Source organism: Microchirus variegatus, assembly GCF_963457635.1.
Source record: "Microchirus variegatus genome assembly, chromosome: 4".
NCBI classification, from domain to species: Eukaryota; Metazoa; Chordata; class Actinopteri; order Pleuronectiformes; family Soleidae; genus Microchirus; species Microchirus variegatus.
Window position 1 is genome coordinate 929916 of NC_139805.1, and position 21729 is coordinate 951644.

Here is a 21729-nt window from a genome sequence, read left to right on the forward strand (position 1 = left end):
GCATGGTCTTGTCCTCCTTTGCTCAAGTGTAACAGGGCAATCGTCAGACACTCGGAGCTGGATGTGCAGAACAAGCATCATGCTTTGCTTCTTCCTGGTATGTATAGCCACACTAAATCTTTCTGTGTAATTATATATGTTAACATTACTATAGTCGCAATTTGTAAATTATTATCTGTAAAGGAAAACATTTTGACATAATTCCAGCGTTGCAGGCAGTGATGCTTGAGGATATAGTTTTTGTGCAGCGGGATGTTTCTTTGCAACTTTCTTAGTGTTGACATCCAAAATGAATTGGTGTGAATTTATTGCAGACGCTAAAGATATAAATAGTCAGTATGGTCACAATAAATAGTGTAAAGTATGGGGTGAGGAACTGGTTTACCAACTATAAGGACAATAGATCCAGTTCATTCCAAAGTAGAAAAAAATGACATGAATTATGAGCCCACAGCTACTGACTTAAACAAACACACTATACATAAAACACCCTTTTTAAGAATGCACACCACAGGGTTTGTTTGTTTTCAGTTTTGCTGTTTGTCAAGTGCAACACGTTCAGAGCTGCTGAGTCGTCAGCGTAGGTCTTGGATCATTGATTCCTTCACAATCGAGGAGGAGCATCCAGGGCCCTTCCCTTATGTGCTGGGAAAGGTGAGAAAATCACACCGTAAAATATTTCACTCAGAGCTATAGTTTGACTTGTGGTTGCATGTAATCATTTGGTTCACTCTTTATTATTGCTGTGCAAGTCAGTGCAAGCCATGTTTATTCATATAACATATAACAGAGTTGAGCTTTGCAAGGCAGAAAGTGAGACAAGGCAAGAAAAACAGACACAAAACTAGATGAAGTACAAATAACATCAAAGTGGTGACATACATACAGTACAGACCAAAAGTTTGGACACACTTCCTCATTCAAGTAAATGGGAAGGTGTGTCCAAACTTTTGGTCTGTACTGTACATCATAATTATCAGAAAAATGATCAGATACATTTGATTAAAAAATGTATCAATTGTGAGAAATTACTTATGTGGGACTGATCAATAATACTTCATCATCATCTACATAACAATATATGATATTGAAAGATAAATCCAAGGGCAGGGTAGTAAAAATAAGAGTGGACCTAAACTTGAACCTTGAGGTATACCGTAATTGATGGGAGCAGAGCATGATGGGTATTTTCCAATATCGACTGAGAATTGTCTGGGTTTTTATGTTGTTTTTAAAAAGAAAAAGAGGCAAACAGTCTAAAACTAGACCATGAAAGCCAATATCGACCGTTAGGTATTTAAAGACATACATGTCATGGGCTACAGAGAGGTCAACCAGAGCTATCGTTCAAGTTTTTTTTTTCTTTTTCCTCATCATTAAAACATCTTAACACTGAATCCAAGTCTCAGTGCGACTGACAATAATCTGGTGTTGTAGGTAAACATTGAGCGCGACTATCGAGTTTACTTTGATCTCTATGGGGAAGGCGTGGATGAGGAGCCAAAGGGAGTCCTCTCCATTCACAAAGACTCTGGAACCATTTATGTCCACAAGACTGTGGACTATGAGGAGAGAACGATTCTAAAGGTTTGACTTAACCAATGCTTAGACACATTTACACAAGAGTGCAGTGACACATATTGAGAGGTATCTTTGTTTTTATCTAATGAAGTCATTCATTCTTCTTTGCCACTTTATCCTATACATTCTTGTATATAATGTTTTTCAACCCACAGCTACAATTTGAGGCCAGGACAGACGTATCAATTGACACTAAATTAGGAGTTGAGATTACCATACAGGACATCAATGACAACCCACCGCACTTTCAGAGGGATCTGTATGAAATCAGTGTTAAAGAGGAAGACATTCAAGGTAGACACGCCTCTTCTTTGCTCTTCTCTTTCTTTATTTTACTGTTTATTAATAAATGACAATACGACTTTCCCAAAAGGCTCCCATCTCCTGACTGTGGTGGCTGATGACAGAGACCAGAAAGGAACAGCGAATTCCACCTTCCACTATGAGATCAAATCTGTGTCTCCAAACACTCCAGACACTGAATTCGTCATTGACGAGACTGGAACTATTTCATTTAAGGGATGTCTGGATCATGACGTAAGAGTGTCTTGCTTTTAACATCTTAATAACAGTCGTGTGACCTGAGAGAACCAAAATGCAAAATAGGTCGTAGCATTTCCAGTTCTGTTAGTGACTGTGATATATGACCTGTAATGTGTGACATGTATTTATGGAAGTATGTACCTGTTCAGTTAGTTCTTCACCAGACTGTATGGTATGACGTCTACAGTAATTATGTCCCAAACCCAGAGCACTAATTATAGTGCAAAAAACATTAAGTCTATGTGAATGAACAGAGTTGAAAGATGAATGTAGCAGTAGTTACATCATACTCTTAAGATTAATACCTATACTAACCATGGATTGTGTGTAAAAATGATGAAATCATACAAAGCTTACTAGGGATGGGATTCTGTATCGGTCCGAAACCGGTCAAAATCACTGTATCGGATATTAGACAGATAAAAATGTAGAATCCGATACTAAATCCAAAAACTCCAATATAATTCATGCTTTAGCTGAGTCGTGTTTGGGCTGTTTATTTCTTCTATTTGGGAGGAGAATATTTGTTACACAGTAAGAGAATTATGTCTCTGAAATGACAAATGTGTTGATAACAGCTTCATACTGTAGTTCACAAATGGTATCATCCCATCTCTATATCAGATATAGGGGTGTATGATAGTTCTATGACAGACTGAGTAACCTGTTCTGTATGTAGTGTAAAAAAAACCACAATTTGATTCACTGTCATTTTTCTAATTGATTCTATTAAGGCGGCTGACATGTTCACCATACTGGTGGAGGCCAAAGACCACGGTGACGTAGTCAAACTGTCCAGTTCAACCACCGTTGTCATTCATGTCCAGGACGCCAACAACCACCTCCCAACCATCACTGGACAGACGGTAAAGCCCGCAGCAGATTAAAGGGATTGTTCAAATATTTTTCACTGAGACACAAATAACTGGTCTTTCTAAAATAATCACTGCCATGACAAACACAATAACATATAGAGTTAAGCCACTTAACAAAAGGCTGAGCAAATAAAATACCACGCCTACTATTCGTCGTTTTTATACTGTATACTAAAACCTGAACTCTCGACCTTCCAGTATAGACAACCAACTCTCGCCACTGACCTACAGTGAATAGTAAAAGAACAAATGTGATAATTGCTTATGTTACTTGTAAAGCAGAATTGCGGAAAAATCATTAATTCGTTATAATATTGAGGTTTTCATTCTGTATCCTGTCGTCATTCACTTAACACCTTATCAACATGGCTCTTTCAAAATAAAGAGATGTGGGATAATCACTGAAAAACTACGCGCAGTACTGAAAAGAGTTTTAAACTACATACTACTGGACTTAGAGCCCCTCAACATGACCTGGGCCACAGAATGGAGGATCTGACAAAGCTGATCCAGCACTTCAGTGACATTTTCTCATTAAATAATTTACTTTCAATTAATTGTATGGAATAAACCTTTCTTAGGGAACTCCTAGATGTCTGAGGCAGCTGCATTAACACCATAACATCACTACATGGATGTATCACAGCTCTGCACCCTTGGAAAAATACATGCATGCACATGAGACAATAAAATGTAAGAGTTAAATAAAACTAACAAAGAAAAATGAGGAAATGGGAGATTAAATTACAGTTGAACAATTCATTTAACATTAGAATATTTTCAGTTCACAGCCCAGGAATTATATTCTGTTCAATTCCTTTGTTGTTACCTTTTCAATGTCTTGTAAGACATTACAGGACATGTATATTAAAATAATGAAAATCAACTAAGATGCTAACATTCAGACATTATTCATATAATTGTAATATTGGGACTCATTTACAGGAATAAAATTCTCAAAAGCAGACAAGGAAAAGTGATACTATTAATATGACAGTATCATTGATTTGTCCACTTTATGCCAGTGTTTATTCTGGGAGATTTTATCATTTTCTTCCAAGGAGCCATTTGTGTCAGTAAACAACAGTATAATCAACTCCAAGTTAACTTTTCATATTTTATCTTCTTATTTCAACAGGGAACTGGGAAAGTGAACGAGGGGCAGATTGGGTTTTCTCCTCTGCGGCTTCATGTGACAGACAAAGACACCCCACACACCCCTGCATGGAGAGCCAGGTTCACCATACATGCTGATAAGGGAGGACACTTCATAATTGAAACAGACCCAGAGAGCAATGATGGAATCCTGAAAGTAGTGAAAGTAAGTGGTATTTGTCAGCATGCCTTACATTACAGTGACACCCACCTCCCTCTGACATGTAGCTACAAGCATGTCTGTCATAATGCAAATGCTACTTAACTGTGTTTGATCTCAGCCTTTAGATTTTGAGGAGGCAGCGCAGAGGGAACTTTCCATCTCTGTGGAAAATGAGCTTCCATATTTCTCCTGCCAAGTGAAGGAGAAGACGTCCTCAGACCTTTGGATTGTTGATACCATTAAAGAGAATGATCCTGGTGCAGCTCAGCCTCACTCTGTCAAAGTCATCATCAATGTGGAGGATACCAACGACCCCCCAGTGTTCAGTGTGGACGTCAAAGAGGCCACAGTGGAGGAGAACACCCCCATCGGGACCTGGGTCGAGAAGGTCACCGCTGTTGATCCAGACTCCAATCACGCAAGAGATTTTGTGTAAGTGTGATGTTCCTCCTGATCTGTCCTCCTACATGTGTGGAAACCAATATCAATAAGGCCGTCACTCACAGAGTATTGTACAGATGACGGTCCAGAGAGTGAGAACATGGCTCGGAAAAAAAAGATTTTAAATATTCTGCTCCTTTGACACGGAATAACTTACAGAGTGATTTGAAATAGTCTAAAGTGAACTCTGGGGGAGTATTATGCCATGATTGTACTACTATTTACTATTTGGTTGTGACTGACACATTTCCAGTGTCGGACCCGATTATGAATGTCAGCACTGTAACTTAATTGAGGAACAGAGATTTGGAAGCATATTAGAATTGTTTTCTATTTCCCTGCCTGGTCTGACGACATGACTCTGGATGTTGACCAATAGGTAACATACAGCAGGGGTCTCAAACTGGCAGCCCTAGGGCCACATGCGGCACCCCAATCGATTACATGCGGCCCCCCAATTAATATCATGTTATAATGAAAACACGGCCCACAACCTCACCGTCTTTTAAACACAGTGTGTAGCTGAGGCACAGCAGCCAGCGAGGTTATAGAATATAATATATGTTTGCTAGCAATGTTATTAATAATAAGATATTTGGTCATAATTATCCCATTATTAAATGTATCATATACAACATTCAATTACACATATAAATACACTTGTTAGGGCCCGAGCCACAAATGGCAGTGGCCCGAAACGGCTCCTGGTACGAATTTTAATTACAGTTGTCAACACTATTATTTATGTAATTTTAAATAAATGTCTGTTGTTGTTTCCCACTTTTTGTTCTCTAGGCCGCCCCCTCTTGACCAAAATAGATGCGCATTGGCCTCCAGGTCATTTGAGTTTGAGACCCCTGACATACAGACATTAACATGGCAAAGAAGCTGTACACATAACTTTGTTCAAGTTCTCTCTGAACGATGATTGGTTGACATCATACTTGTAGTGTTGTTGTCAATCACAGTGGCAAGAATCCGTGCCAGTTGATAATCTAATGATGGCCATTGCCATTGTGTCCTGGAGCATCTATCACAGCAAATCTTTTTAGAAAGTCTCGCCTGTATCATAATTGGTTTTGTCCTTGATCCTGTACAGGTCTACTTTTTTGATGTGTGAGACATTTGTATGTCTGTTTTGTATTGTTGAAATGCTGCCTTTTTGTCCAGGTCACTCTTGAAAGTTTTAGGGTACTCTTGCATGTTTTTTTTCTTAGCAGAGAACTAATGGAGGTAGACTTGTGTCTTTATTATTCAATCAATAAAAGTTTGCTTTAATCAAAATATATATTTTCAATCAAAAAAACCTTCACTTCAATAAAAAAAAAAAACCTTTTCAATCAAAGAAAAAAAGTGTTTGACTGCAAAAAAAATTGAGACTCAAAACATTGCATTTGAACACTTTTTTTATTTTGATTGAAAAGGTTTTTTTTTTTGATTGAAGTGAATGTTTTTTTTATTGAATAATAAAGACACAAATCTACCTCCATAAGAAGTGCTGTTCACATACTCCATGCAGAAGGGCCCTTTTCTGGCCAGGTCTCAAAACCCAGGTCTTTTTGCTGCAGTGGTACAGAACTAACCACTGGGCCTTTTTTGGACCATTCTTTATAAACTTTAGAGTTTCACATTCTGAAATACTCACACCAGCCTGTCTGGCATCGTCAACCATGTCACATTCAAACTTTCTTCCTCATTCCGATGCTCAATTTGAGCTGCAGCAGGTGGCCTTGACCATGTTTTAACATCTTTGTGTTAAGCAGTTGAGCAGGTGAAACATCACAGTGTATCATCACCCATCAGGGCAGGTACAGGTAATCACAGAGGTGGGAAACACAGGCGGGTAGTGAAGGCACCTGAAATGAGACAAGGTGTGAGTTTCAAAATAAAACACGATGTGTAAGACTGAACATGTAATAAACGGAGGAAGAGGGAACTCTAATAAAGTGTCCAGTATGTGTATCTGAGTGTTTCTGCAGAATCTCCTCTCCATGTAGTGATTCTGTTTATTTGTCCACAGGTACAAAGTGGGCAACGACCCTGCAGGCTGGGTGACAGTGGATCCTCACACAGGCGACATCACAACAGTCAAAACACCAGACAGGGAATCGTATCATGTTGTAAATGGTGTCTACACCGTCTTGCTGCATGCAGTGGACGAGGGTAAGACTTAAAGTGTTTCAAGATTATGTGGATACAAATCAATACGTACCATTTTCAATCAATAAATTATGTTTGAAGCAATGGAGTCCTTCAGTTATCCTGACTGAACTTATACTGGAGCTTTATATTCATGTTTCATTCATATTTCCACTTTATTTTGACATTTTGCAAAGGAGAGCCACCGATGACAGGCACTGCTACACTGCAAATCCATATAACAGACTGGAACGACAACACACCACAGCCAGTAGAGAACTACTTGGATGTGTGTGTGTCTGATGACCCCATCACCGCCAACATCACAGCCTTTGACCTGGATGAACATCCTTTCGGAGGACCTTTCACATTTGAACTGCTGGGAGATTTCAGAGGAAAATGGAAACTGAATCCTTCATATGGTAAAAAAAAAAAAGAAAAACAACTACTCTACATCTATAAATATCACAGAAAACATACAAGAACCTAATTGTTGATTATTTCTCACAGGTTACACCGCAGGTCTGGTAAAGGAGCCCGGTGTATATGCTGGACCGCACACAGTCGATGTGAAGATCTCTGACATGCAGGGAGAGTTTGGCATTTACAACCTCAGCGTGACCGTGTGTGACTGTTCTGTGACGGGAAACTGCAGAACTCGCAGAGACTCTGCCACCAGAGCTGCCTTTGGTGCTACAGGGCTAGTGTTTGCCTCACTGGTTTTACTCCTATGTAAGAGACTATGTTGCTGCCTGTCAGTCGTATTGTTATACAGCAGAGGTCTCAAACTTGTGGCTAGCGTGCCATTGTGCAGCCCAGATTGATATCAAATTAAAATAAGATATTTTTGTATGTTTTTTTAAATTAATATAGTCCTTTTGTGGGGCCACACAGTGGCACACGTGGCTAGTATTGTTCCCTCACAGCAAAAGTTTGCTGGTTTGCGTCCAGGACTTCTCCCTATATCCAAAAACATGCAGAGGTTAATTGCCTGTGAGTGTGAGTGAATGGTTGTTCAATTCAACTCTATGGCTTTTACACCTGGCATTAAGATGTGTCTTCTGTGATTGGATTGCAATCAGATAATGTCTGACCACTTGTAAGTACAGGTGCAGACCATAATGGGAGGTGCAGTCACAGATGCATTGTGATTGCATTGAACAGAGCTGCAAATGCAACAAGTCTCCGATGCATCTGCGCTCAACCCACAACTTCTATGTGAGGAGGAAATATATTTCACAGCTAATGTGTAAGCAGCAACAAAACTGCACAGTCTCCTCTGCTTTGATCAGTTTTCTGCTTGTCAAAGGCGCCGACTTCCCCTGCTTTGAAAAGAAAAGAGGATTCCATCGCGTGGCTTCACATGTGGCTAAAGTCGGTTGTATGATAGCACACAGGATGTGACACCGTAGTCTGCTGCTGGAAATATTTGCAGAAGAAAAGGGGGAGGTGGTGTAAGGGGAATGACTGTGATCAGATAGTAATCTTTTCTTGATGTGGACACCTGATATGCATGTAAATATTGCTAAGATTACTATCTGATCACAGAAAAAGCCTTGTTATGCCGTGTGTAAAAGTGCCCTATATGGACTGGTGGGTGATGGATAGATGGATTCATTTTGCATCATAAATATATATATTTTTATTTATATTGTAATTATATTAGTTATATCATTTTAAGTTTTTATCACCCACGACAACTGAACAGCTGCTTTTCCCCAAAAAATGTATTCAAATATTATTATATTCCTGACCAGACCATTTGACTTTGAGACCCCTGTGGTACAGTGTAACCTGATGAGTTGCTGCGATTTTGTTTCTCTTCATGAAATGTTACCTCCCTCCCTCTGACAGTTCTGCTGCTGATGGCAGTCGCCTGCTCCTGCAAAAAAGAGTTCATCACTTTAGAGACTAAATCATCTGGGCAAACCCTCCTTGAATCAAACACAGAGAAACCCGGCACAGACTGTCAGGTCATCACTGCTCGAACACTTTGTCAAAACAAACCACTGACGTGTTTTCATTCAAATATGATTAACACACTCTGTTCTTCCTTCTAGGTTCTTGACAGTGTCCTAACAGGATCTTCTGAAAAGAAGCGTCGAGATTCCACTTGTCTGCTTGATAGGACGCAACATAGAGAATTTTCAAAAGTGGGTGATCATTGATTTCATATGAACTAAATTGTTCAATTGTAAAGCAAAACCAAATTTGTGAGACATACTTTTTTTAATTGAACATGAAGTTGGTGTTTTGTAAGTTTTCTTTCACTTAACAATGTTAAGATAACTAATGATAGGATTGCGTGCATGCACACTCACTTGACACTCAAAGTCAAATGACCTGTCGAAGTCATGTTTCCACTGAGTGGAACGATTTGATGCATTACGGATTTGTTTTACCAAAATTCACCTACACTTGTTCCACTTTTACCACTGGTACCCTTTCCTTGGGGTTCCAGAGTTAATGGTACCGTACGATACGGGTGGAGCTGGACCGGCTTCACCAACAGCAATCAACCGATTGAGCGACAGAAAAACCTAACTCCCTTGCGACTTTTGTTTCTTCAATCGGTACGACGTCATGGTATATACTGTATCTCAGTGACACTACCATCAGACATAAGCCCCAGGCCCTGAGTTTGAGACCTTTGACATGATTGTACTTTCAGAAATGGTCTGTAAACAAGTGGTTCATTTAGTTATTGTTACCTTTCTATCACTTTATACAGTTCTGGCACTACTCAGCTGTACTTAGAGATAGGACCTGGTGCTTTTTTTGGAACCTGCTCTTAAATGTGATGTCAACAAACTGCCGGCCAATGATTGGTCAAAGGGTCTACTGTACTTTTCAAGCGTGTTTCATCTCACCCGCTTTCAGCCTTCTCTGGCTCTCTTCTCTTTCTTTGTGTGTGTGACAAAAAGCCACCGACCAAGCAAGTACATCATCGCCTTGATGTCCTTCATTGTGTTTGTGTAGTGTATTTAGCGACTTCATGGCAGTTCCACGCAGCCGTAACATTACGACCCGGACTGAGGAGGAACTATGAAGTACTGGAAAACCATAATCCTGATACCCAAACTGAGCAGAGTCGAGAGCCAAGTGCTGCTAAAACTGTATAATGTCAAAGTGTCCATTGCATGTATGTGCATGTATGTTTTTTTAATCACATGTGTTACCCCTGTTATGTTGAACAGGAAATGAGACAAAGCTTCAGGAGCAGACACATTATAAAAGTGGACGACCAAAGAGAGAATCACTTGAACCTACTTGCCGACAACTGCAAACAAGTAAAGTTACAGCTTTACATTCAAATACGAACTTGTTTTTGTTCCTTTCATTTCAATCACACTCTCGTCCAATCACAGACAACCTGGAATTCTTTCACAGCCAATGACTATGACCACACCCACCAGGTAGAGTGACGGCTTTTGCTTTATGTAACCTTGTGGAAGCTGCTGGAGAAAATTAATTGTGTGACATTTTTGTGTTCAGTGCCAGGACATGGGGACACTGACTTTCTTCAACCAAACAGAAAGCTATCTGGTGGATCACACTCTCCGCGTCCTGCTGCATAGGGTCAGTATTTAATTGTTACGGCCATTGCCATGTTTTCTGGATTCAGAAAACATCACTCTACAGAAACAGCCATCCTTTTGTTTCAATATATTTTATTAGAGCACATTGTAACAATGATATATCAACAACATCATACACAAGAGTATAATGTATGTCCATATAGAAAAGTGTGCAGTTTTGTTTTCAGAACATATAACAATGGTATATAAAGAACAGATATACAGAGTCAGAAACAGCCATCCTCCACCTAACGGAGCAAATCAGACTAGGTCTGGACAAAGGTGGAGTTGTTGGAGCTGTGTTCTTAGACTTAAGTAAAGCCTTCGACACAGTTAATCATAACCTCCTCATGTCTAAACTCAACACACTTGCATGTATATTGTCTTACCTATCTGATAGAAGGCAGTGTGTGAAAATTAAAGATGCAGGCTCCAGCAACTTGAGGTGCACAATGGGTGTACCTCAAGGATCTGTGTTAGGTCCACTACTTTTCAGTTTATACATCAATGACCTCCCACAGTACTGTCATGAAGTAGAGGTACAACTCTACGCTGACGACACTGTCTTATACGCACATGCAAAATCAGCCCAGCAAAGCTGCAACTCAACTAACCAACGCCCTGGTTGGAGTTAATCATAACGTCCTCATGTTGCTGAATGGCTCGACCAATCTTGTCTCACCCTGAATGTTAGTAAAACAAAAGGCATGTTCTTCTCCAAAACCAAGCTGAACATCCCAGATGTAAACATCTGCTTCAGAGGTGAACAGATTGAGACTGTCAGTGAGTTTAAATATATTGGTGCTTGTGCTACTTGATCCAAATCTGAGTTTCAAGAAACACATCAAAAAGATGACAAAAACGATCAAATACAACTTGGCTAACTTCAGGCAGATTAGATCCTCTCTATCTACAGAGGTTGCAAAAATATTTCTGCATGCTCTTATTTTCTCACACATCTCCTATTGTATCACCTGCAGGGGGCAGGCTAGAGTCAAACAACAATCAGGCCCTTAGAATCCCTATACAAACGGGCACTGAAAGTATTTGACAAAAAGACTTTTAGGTACCATCACTGTGACATACTGCATAGGCACAATTTTATAAGCTTTGAAAATGTCACATTTCTTTCAAATGTCTGTATAGTCTACAAAATCCTAACAGCCTTGGCTCCCACCTGTTTGCAAAGGTTTGTCTGTTACCGTGGCTCCGTAAGGTCCACAAGAATAACATTCTGTACACAGCTGCACTGTAACACTTTCACCACTCAGCATTTGGACAGGCAGCCGTTTCCATTAAAGCTGTCACACAATGGAACACTATTCCAGATATTATACAAAACTGTGACCTGCTTGGTGGGTTTAAAGCTAATATAAAAAAACCCATCTAAAACTCTCACAACAATGCTCCCACTAACTAGTCTGTTTATTTGTCCCTTACTTGACATTACTTGCAGAGTAATATTTGATGTTTTATCTGTGCTGTATTTGTATTTATTTTAAGGTCGGGACTGCAGATGTGAATTAGCCTAAGGCTAACTCTGGTGCAATACATCAAATGGTGACATTTATGTTTTAATTGCACATGGTCCCTTTCAAATAAAATACAATCAATCAATCAATCAACCAAAGGTGGAAAAAGTACTAAAACATTGTACTCAAGTAAAAGTACCAATACTTTGATGAAATATTACTCAAGTAGAAGTAAAAAGTAGTTCATTTGAAATGTACTTTAAGTCAAAGTTACTTAGTTACTTTGCGTGGGGTGAGAGTGTAGTAGAAATATGACAAGGTCAGAAATCCAAAACTATTTTGTAGCTCACGCCCGACGCGACACAGGATATTACGTCACTTTTGGCCTCTATGTTCACACACCAGTGCTGGTGATAATCACATCATCATTCGTCTGGTTCTGGTGTATATTTTCTCCCTGTAGTTCTTCATGGTGCTGAATTCTTATTTTTACTCAGTAACGGATAGGATTTATTTAAGTAACTAAGTACAATACTTGAGTCAACACGTACTCAAGTAAAATACAAAATCCTGATTTTAAATTGCACTTAAAAAATACAAAATACACAAGAAAGTATTCAATACAGTAACTTGAGTAAATGTATTTAGTTACTTTCCACCTCTGGCCATAACATGATGTGCTTGTTGCACTAAAATTATATACAAGTTATAATATATGTACATATATATATATATATATATATATATATATATATATATATATATATATATATATATATATACCCCAATTCTTGGGGTCGCGAGATGACTTCTGGGGGGTCGCCAAATCATTTTGGAAAAAAATAAAAAAATAAATGTATTTTTTTTTATTTATTTTTTTTTTCTTCTATGATTTCTGGGGGTCGCCAAATCATTTTGGAAAACCGCTCGGTTTAATTTTGATTTAAAAAAAAATATATTACATTTTTTTTTTTTTTTTTTATATATTTTTCTATGATTTGGACCCCCAGAAAGCATCTCCCCCAGAAAGCATCCCCTATTGGACCCAGATGACTTCTGGGGGGTCGACAAATCATTTTGGAAAAAAATAAAAAAATAAAAAAATAAATTATTTTTTATTTATTTTCTTTTTTACTTTTTTTTCTTTTTTCTTCTATGATTTCTGGGGGTCGCCAAATCATTTTGGAAAAATATATTTTTAAAAAATATATATTTTTTTTTTATATATATTTTTCCAAAATGATTTGGCGACCCCCAGAAAGCATCTCGTGACCCAATTTGGGGACGGGACCCCAAGGAAACAGTTCCGCTCAAAAAGAAAAGTGTGTGTAAATGTAAGAACATATATGAGGTCTGATAATCATCTCCAGACGAATATTTAATTCTCTGCGCAGTAATGCTGCACCTTCATCCACAGACATGGTAGTGAAAATAGTCTCCACCTAATATAACTTGTAATGTAAACGCAGAACAGACGCAGAACTATACTACGCTAAAACTCTGCTGACTGAATGAATGAGGAAATCAAATACCGTGTGTGTCTGAAAGAGGGCGGAGACAGAGAGAAACTCAAGGTTAGGTTCAAAGAGCATGTTACCATGGTAACTGACCGAGAGCTTAAGTTACCTCTCTCTGTGAAACAGGCTAGAGTTACTCCTCTTTCTCTGCTTTGACTTACCTCCCTTTGTCAAATGGAAAACTCAGCGTTTCCCTCATTTCAGGGTTAACAGACTCAGAGTTTTCACTAAACCTGCTTTGTGAAACCGACCCCAGGTTGTTAAAATGAGTCTCTAAAGAAACACTGAACTTTAAAAACAGGCTCACATACACATACACAGGCATGCTGCTCTTTTTCCTTTACTAAACAGTCGCTCCAGCGCTAAACGACACAAGGAGCTAACAGAGCTAACTGCTAAACGGTGCCGGACAATCGGGAGGCACGTGAACGGGCATTGCCCAGTATACACCTGATGGCACTTCAGCTAAAATAACGGAGTATGCTGTGACAGAAAAATCACACCCCTGATATAAATACTTGTTAATATTACTGTCTGCAGAAGCTGTCCACACTCCAGGAGATGGAGAACCAGATGCTAGACGATGGTCCACACCTGTACGCAGATGAGGGAGAGTCTGACAAACTCTCAGAGCTGGAGGCCGTGATCACCACTCATGATGAAACATCCTTCTTGAAAGCACTTCAACAATGGGACCCCAAGTTCAACCAGTTGGCTTCCATTTGCAAGCCACCACATACAAAACAATGAAAGGCTACTCTACGACCATTTGGTTTTCATACATGGTGTTAGAGGTGAGTGGTGGAAATAATCAGACTATGAATTGCTTAAGATCTTTCAGAGCTGAAGGCAAAAGCGAACTAAGCAGGGGGCGACGCAGTAGTGAGGAGAATTTATTTTATTAATCTAAGATATCTAAGATACCACAGCGTTCCAAGAAAAACACTTGCTACCTACAGTAACATTTGGACGACCGTAAACACTGCTCAAAATCTACTAAGACATTCATGCAGAGGAACAAATACAACGTTCTGGAATGACCATCTCAGTCCCCAGACCTGAATATTATTGAACATTTGTGGTGTGATGTAAAGTGGACTGTTCATGCTCGGAAACCATCAAACCTGACTGAACTGGAGATGTTTTGTAAAGAAGAATGGTCCAAAACACCTTCTGCCAGAATCCAGACTCTAATTGGAAGCTATAGGAAGTGTTATGATATATTTAACTAGAAGGGACATACAGAAATAAACACATATCGGGACACATTGAGGAGTGGGGGTTTAGGAGAATGTCAGCAGAAAATAAACTTAAAACCAATTACAAAGAAATAAAGGATTAGAATAATATTTTGAGCAGACTATTCATTTTACAAATCCATGTGACACGTTGAGATTGGAGCTGATCACTTGCAATATGTGAACAGTTAGAAGATCAGATAGTTATTGGACATGTTTACAAATCTGTTGTGGGCTGCAGTCCAAACACCTTAATGCTGCTCATGCAAATTAATATTAGGCCACTTTTTTTTTTTAAAGACACGCGTTAGGCATAAATAATGCAAATAATATAATTTATGCAATTTAAAATGTTATATTTGCATCATTAGCACCAGCTACTCTAAGGTGGTGGAGACGCCCCCAGCTCAAATTCCACTCAGGGTCCCATGAACGCTTGACCCTGGGATCTTAGTTCAGTTTAATAGTATATAATACATATTATTTTTATTTCCTTTCTTAATGAGAGCAAACAGAATGAGAGGAAATCAGTCCATTAATCATGTTATTTAATAGCAACTGTTAAGCTTCTCCACAGTTTTCACTTTACAAATGGGGGGGAAAATAAAGCACAGCTGGATGTCTATTCTGTAAAGACAGTCCTACACCAAACTTGAGTTACATTTGCAAGTCAAGTAGACAATACATTCTGACAGGGGAAAAAAATAATAATGCATGCCTGCTGACCTGTTCAATGACATTCCACATTGACATGCTTCAAAAACCAGCTACCAATGAATACATTTGAGTTCACAGCTGGATAAAAATAAATAGCTCTCCCATACAAGGGCCCAAAATAGGAGAAAAAAAAAAGTGCTTGAACTGCCACAAATGGGGGGGAAAACAGGGAGAATTTTTTTTTAAATTAGTACAAAAACCATAATTTATTATTTACAAAAAAAATCTCAAAAAAAAAAAAGTAAAGAAAAGCCTTCACACCCTCCCACTGCCCACTTTAGAGAGGGGTCGCTGCTCAGTGACGCCCTCCTTCCTTTGTCCTCGACCTCTGAATCCTCTGCCTCTCAAGAAGCGTCCGGGCACGCCAAAGGTTTCCATGTTCAACTTCTTCTCCTCTGCCCATGTGGTTCTCCTGAGGATGCACAAATAAAAAAAACACTGAACATTCAATGAAAGAGAGCAACAAGCATGGTCTTGTAAGGCAAACTCACGAGGTAATCACCTGGGTTTAAGGTCTGATGAGACGTTGTCGAAGAAGCATTTGGTTTTGTCGTAGTATTTGTCACCATGAGGTTCCTCCTCGTCCTCCATGACCGGACTCTCAGGGACCTCGGCTGAATCCACCTTTTCAACTGCAACCGTTCACAAAAGAAAAAAAACGCATGGTGTTAAAATAAAATGTGAAACTTAAGTTGGTTGGTTTACCGACGGGAACGTACCGTCACCCTCCTTTGTGAGATCATCTTTAAACTGAGCATTTGCCGTTTCAAAATCAAAGTCAGAGTCAAACTGCAGAGTGGTCGTCTTTGAGTTCTTCACCATAAGTAGTCCTCTGCGTCGGTTCCTGGGCCTGCGACTGCCTACACATCACCAGGAACAGAGTTCAGACAAATTTACATCTTGATTTCCCACTGTACTTCTTCCACAATATGGAAACAGAGCACAGGCTTCTGTCTGCAAGACATACAATAAAAGGCTGAGCAATACGGATAATAAATATTGATATTTTTCAGCTATATCCCAAATGATCAACCTTCAAATCACATCTCCAAGCTCATTTGTTCAGCATAGCCTATCCCATATTACATTGGATGTAATAAGATGTTGCATTTAAATGTGATTACCTGATGTTTTTGGTTGTATTTACATTAGAGGCCGTGCTGCCTCAGGGTGGGAAAGTATTTTGAAAGTACAATTATGTTGATACATTTTATAGTTTATTTTGATACGTTAGTTGAGATTTGGAATTTTATTTTAAAATAACATCGAGGGCTACAATTCCCAGACCTACTGACAACATTTTAGACAAATTTGATACCTTGCTTTTGCCTCTGGTTTTCAGTGCCTGGACTTTGAATCTTGGCTGCAGTGGGCTGAGACGGCACTGCACCTGAACATTAAATAATCAAACGATGAAGAGGTTTTTCTCATTTTGTGTTGGTAAAAATAAAAGTATAAGAAATAGATGATAGCTGCGTGGAGTAAGCGTGACTCACTGGTGGGAACGTTCTCCTTCTGTTGCCGGGAACCGTCGCGGCCCGGCTGCTGGGTTTGGCGAACGGGCGTTCTGCTCTGAGACTGTGTGGAAGCCTTTCCCCTTTTCTGGACAGCACCGGCCAATGGCATGGTCTGAACGGCCTGCTCGACCATGGGGGCCCTTCTGGCTGGGATGCCATGAAGTCCTGGTACTGGGAGCAAAAGGATTAACTTAATTAATACATTTGGATAAAAACAAGGCAACACAAGTATGGCAGAATGACCACTGTGATGTTATTAACTGTACCGAGACCAAGTGCTGCATTATACTGCTGGTTGAGGAGAGAACTAGCAGCCAGCTGGTTGTACGTGGGCATCATGTCTCTGTATGGACTCCATCGAGGGTGATACAGTGATGAGCCGCCGCCGACAGATGACTGAAAACACAAGTTAGGACAGAAAAACTCACCGTTTAAACCTCTTTGCCATACTTCAAGGGGATTTATTATAAATTAGACAACAAAAGCCACACAACCTGCACAATAGCAGGGTCTCGAGGCAGCCCGTGGTGCGGTTTCGGTGGTTCGGACACGGTGATGTCCTTGATGTCACTTCCTCGGAAAATGATGTATTCGTAAACTTCATCCTTCGGCGGCACTGGTCTGTTAGAGTGTCGGTCCTCTGTACCATAGGATCTGACTATTGAGAGAATAAAAAGATGATTACATGCATTTGATAAAAGGAGCAATAACATGGTTGGATAGAGATGATCTCATTAGTGACACAGTGCAATTTTAAAGAAAATGCTCAGGCACTCTTCAATTAAAAAGTACCTGTAATGCAGTGGAATAGTTAGATTCTGCCACAAAGCCTAAGGCATATGTGAACCAAGCAGCTGCTTGAGGCCATTTGTGTGGAAAAAACATGCAGATATCTTAATGTAAATAGAGTTATTTGGTTTTATTTTTCTAGATTGAGATTGTCATTTTAGAGGACATTAAATGAGTTTCTAAAACGCGGCTGCCAAAGTCATTAAACCGGTTTAATTCAAGTTCAGTATGACCACACTTTATGTACTTTACTTTGTATACAAAAGTGCAAATTAATACTCGGCCACTTTGGCAATTTTACTGCACTCTTAACTTTAAAAAATAATAATGAAAAAACGGGAGTGACACTGAATTTGTTGTAAACACAAATATATTCAAAACAATTTACATTGGTATCAATAACAGTCGAGGTGGTTACTCCATGCTGGAAGTAAACCCCCCAATCAAATTCAGCTTAGGGTCTAATTACAGCATGGTTCTGCATGGTTCTGCATGGTTCTGCCCTACATGACACGCTTTTAAGGCATTTTCATTATTTAAACAATAAAGAGCGCCTTTGAGGTTTCTTTGACTCGTTAAAGGCGACATTTAGTTCAACTTCAACTCTCTTATTTCACATGTATCAAACAAAAGCAGCCATTTAAACCAACCTTTAGCCAAAGCAACCGTAGACCTCTCTGTGTCCACGGAGGACAGAATTCCCTCATAACGAATCTGTGCCTTGGATATTAAACTTATTTTACTGCCGATATACGGAGTCCCCGCTCCGGTGCTCATGTTTGCAGTGGAAATGTCTTCAGACTGATATTACCGCAGCAATCGTTAGACCCGCTCTTTATTCAGTAATGAGCATAAATAGCCCACAGCTGCGCGCGCTCCTCTGTGCCGCTGGATCACCTGCGCGTAATTGTTCGTTTGTATTGGCTGTCGGCGCACACCGACGCCACAGACACCGCCACACAGACACCGCCTTTGTCTGTGGATATTGATGAAAGAATTAACCTTCTGTGTATCACAGAAAAAGACAAAACAATTGAAAGATTATTAATTAACGGTCATTTTATCGTGGGCTATTATTATATTGAAGATTATGAATTGGCCACAGTTTATCTGATAAATGGTGTTCACTCTCCACAGAGCCGGCCCAAGCCTTTATGAGGCCCTATGCTGAAATTGCCCCCCCCCCCCCATCACCACCTTGGAGTCACCTGTGCTTGACTATTATTGATACAAAGTTAACACCATAAATTACATTATGTTATTTACTACAAACCAGTGTCAGTCTTGTATTTTTTAACACAAGAGCACTGTGCGAAATACAGAGGGGTCTGGGTTAGGGTTAGACCCCCCTGATTAAGATTCAAGACCCCCTGAAAGCCTCAAAGGCAAAATTTGAGGGGGGTCTATAGTAGGGCTGGACGATTAATTGAATTTTAATCATGATTTCGATTTTGGCTTCTCACGATCATAAAAACATTATAATCGAAGAAAAACGTTTAATGCACTGCACGCCGCGGCGTGTATGCAAATTCATATGCTAGAAAAACACCTTATTATTATAATATTTTGTTTGTTACTAATGTATTTCTGGCTGTTTTTTAAAATTATATTTAAAGTTGAGTTTTGGTGGTTCAATAAATACTCAAGTTTTGAAATCAAAGAATATCGTGTCTATCATGATTTCAATATCAGTCCAAAAAAAATTGTGACTATTATTTTGCCATAATGGTTCAGCCCTAGTGTAAACATGTTACAGTGTCATTGAAAAACATGTTTTTTTCCCTAAAGATCTTTGTCATTTCAGTTTTACATATACGATCTACATACATAATACACTTTGCATGCTTTCTTATCCTTTATAACACGACAAAATGTAAATTATTTTATTTGTAATTTTGTATTTTTAATGTTTTAATGAATTGCTTTCCAAACGGCGCTGTGGAAAAGGCTCACACACAAGCCCACATCTGACAGTATTGGGCAACAAATGGGCGATGGGACCCCCCTGATTATTAATGGGTATTTTGCACACTGCACAAGAGGATAGGATAATCACAAAAATTGCTTAGTTTTAATGTTATATTCAAAAGTGGAGCATGAACGGCACGTTTTCCATTATGCAGTTCTTGCACGACTCGACTCTACTTGGTTTGGTATCAGGCAGAGTGAAGTCTGACACAGTCACTGAACTGAAATAAAGCTGAACAGGTTGTGATTGACACGCCATTGGTGGTTTTCAGCAGTGCGATTGAATGTGCATGCGATTTTCTTGCTAAATGTTGGATATTAAAGGGACACTGTGTAGTATTTATGGGTTTATATAACCCAAAATCCACTTTTTATACATATTATGTGCTCCTGCATTGTCTAGTCGCTGTATAATAGTTTTTGTTTCATTTTCGTAGTGTTTCAAAAAGTCATGTAAAATAACATGGTCGCGGGCCGCGGTTGCATAGCCACTGTTAGCAGAGAGACGCCATGTTTCTACAGGAGCCTGTAAGGACAAACGCGAGAGAACAAATCAAGCGTCTCTTTACTTGTAGCTGAAGTCCCGCCTCCTCTCTCTCCGCTTCGTCTGATACGGCCGCGGTAGCTCCGCCCTCTCCCTCGCCTCACGAACCTCATCTGCTGACACGGAGAAAGACGACGAGGGCGACATTTGACAGGCTGAGGATACCGTAGCGCTCAGGGAAGGGAGGGGGTGAGCAGAGCAGCAGGTCTTTGTTGTAAATTTCAGCCTCTCCTCTAGATGGCACTATAAACTACTTACTTCACCTGTAATGGATGTTTTGGAATTTTTAAGTATTTTTACAGTATGGCATTGTTCGGTTTGATTCTTGTGTCAGACGTCACAGACTGCTCATGACTCTTTCAGTGACGACACTCTCTGACCAATCAGTAACAGGTATAGTCTGTTCAAGTGTCCCTTCAAACCATAGAACCACAGGTGTAAAAGAAAGCCATCAAGTCGAGCCGAGTAGTGCTATAACTGTACAAAAGTAAAATTGAGGTGATACTGAACGTGAATTAAAAAAATGACAAAAATACAACAGCAGACATTGCATTTGCTGAGAACTAGTAGACGTTTAATAAGCATGCTTGTCAATACTTGAAAGAGACTACAAAATGAAAGCAAATAACACGCCCAGAGCACAGACTCCATCCAACACAGTCACTGGAGTGAAACGCATGGTTTGTGATGTCCCTAAATACACCAGACTCCTCTGTTAAATACTGATATTTTAGACACTTCCTTGGTAATTGTTGGAGATTAGGCCACATTTTTGGGATCAAGTATTTTTAACTAATCTACAGATTGGCATTGTTCGGCTTGATTCTTTTTCAATTCATCCAAGTATAACTTAAGTATCTCGAAGCAGAGCCAAGTCTCCTTTCTAAATATGGTCATTCTAATTAAAGTCCAGTAACTTTTATCTGTTTAAATCACCATCTTTTTGCGACTGGTTTGTAATATCATAATTTTTCTGTGCCGTTTGTGATGACAGGGTCGTCAGCATGATGACATTTTGCAGTCAGCCAGGCACTTATTGCATTTACTCAGTTCGTCTGATAGACAACAAGGAGCAGCCAGTGGTGGCGCCACAAATCAAGTTATGAGATTTAGTATTAAACTGTAATTCATGTATGGCCAATGGAGCGTACGTTGATTGGTGTTGGATGAATTGAGACAGGGATCGATTGCTTCTCTCTGGTGACCTGGATATTAACTGACGTTTTTGCGACTGAATTTTTGCAAGTGAATATTTTTTGACATCGAATTTTTTGCAACTGAATTTTTTGAGACATCAAATTTTTTGCAACTGAATTTTTTGAGACATAGACTTTTTTGAGACATCAAATTTTTTTACACTGAATTTATTTCAAAGTTAAAAAAAAATCAATGGCAAAAAAAAAAACAGTGCTTGAAATTTGATGGTTTTTAAAATTCAAAGTCTAATTTCGATGCAAAAAAATTCAGTGTTAGAAATTCGAATTCAAAGTCA

At 39.3% G+C, this 21729-nt stretch overlaps 2 protein-coding genes across 2 annotated transcripts; one reads left to right on the forward strand and one right to left on the reverse strand.

Annotated features, from left to right (window-relative positions):
* Positions 1 to 501: 501 nt before the first annotated feature.
* On the forward strand, positions 502 to 14214 carry cdh27 (cadherin 27; the record flags this gene model as incomplete). Its single annotated transcript, XM_083887724.1, has 13 exons — positions 502 to 654; positions 1438 to 1587; positions 1737 to 1875; positions 1955 to 2118; positions 2859 to 2990; positions 4138 to 4320; positions 4436 to 4749; positions 6779 to 6921; positions 7095 to 7319; positions 7408 to 7629; positions 8752 to 8870; positions 10393 to 10476; positions 14005 to 14214. 13 exons carry the CDS (start codon positions 502 to 504, stop codon positions 14212 to 14214), a joined length of 2238 nt encoding a protein of 745 aa, XP_083743850.1.
* Positions 14215 to 15674: 1460 nt separating this feature from the next.
* LOC310926597 (protein LSM14 homolog B-like) lies at positions 15675 to 18502 on the reverse strand (the record flags this gene model as incomplete). The annotated part of the gene is made up of 8 exons (XM_083888765.1): positions 15675 to 15831; positions 15922 to 16051; positions 16139 to 16279; positions 16738 to 16809; positions 16916 to 17107; positions 17203 to 17332; positions 17431 to 17594; positions 18376 to 18502. 8 exons carry the CDS (start codon positions 18500 to 18502, stop codon positions 15675 to 15677), a joined length of 1113 nt encoding a protein of 370 aa, XP_083744891.1.
* Between the last annotated feature and the right edge of the window lie 3227 nt (positions 18503 to 21729).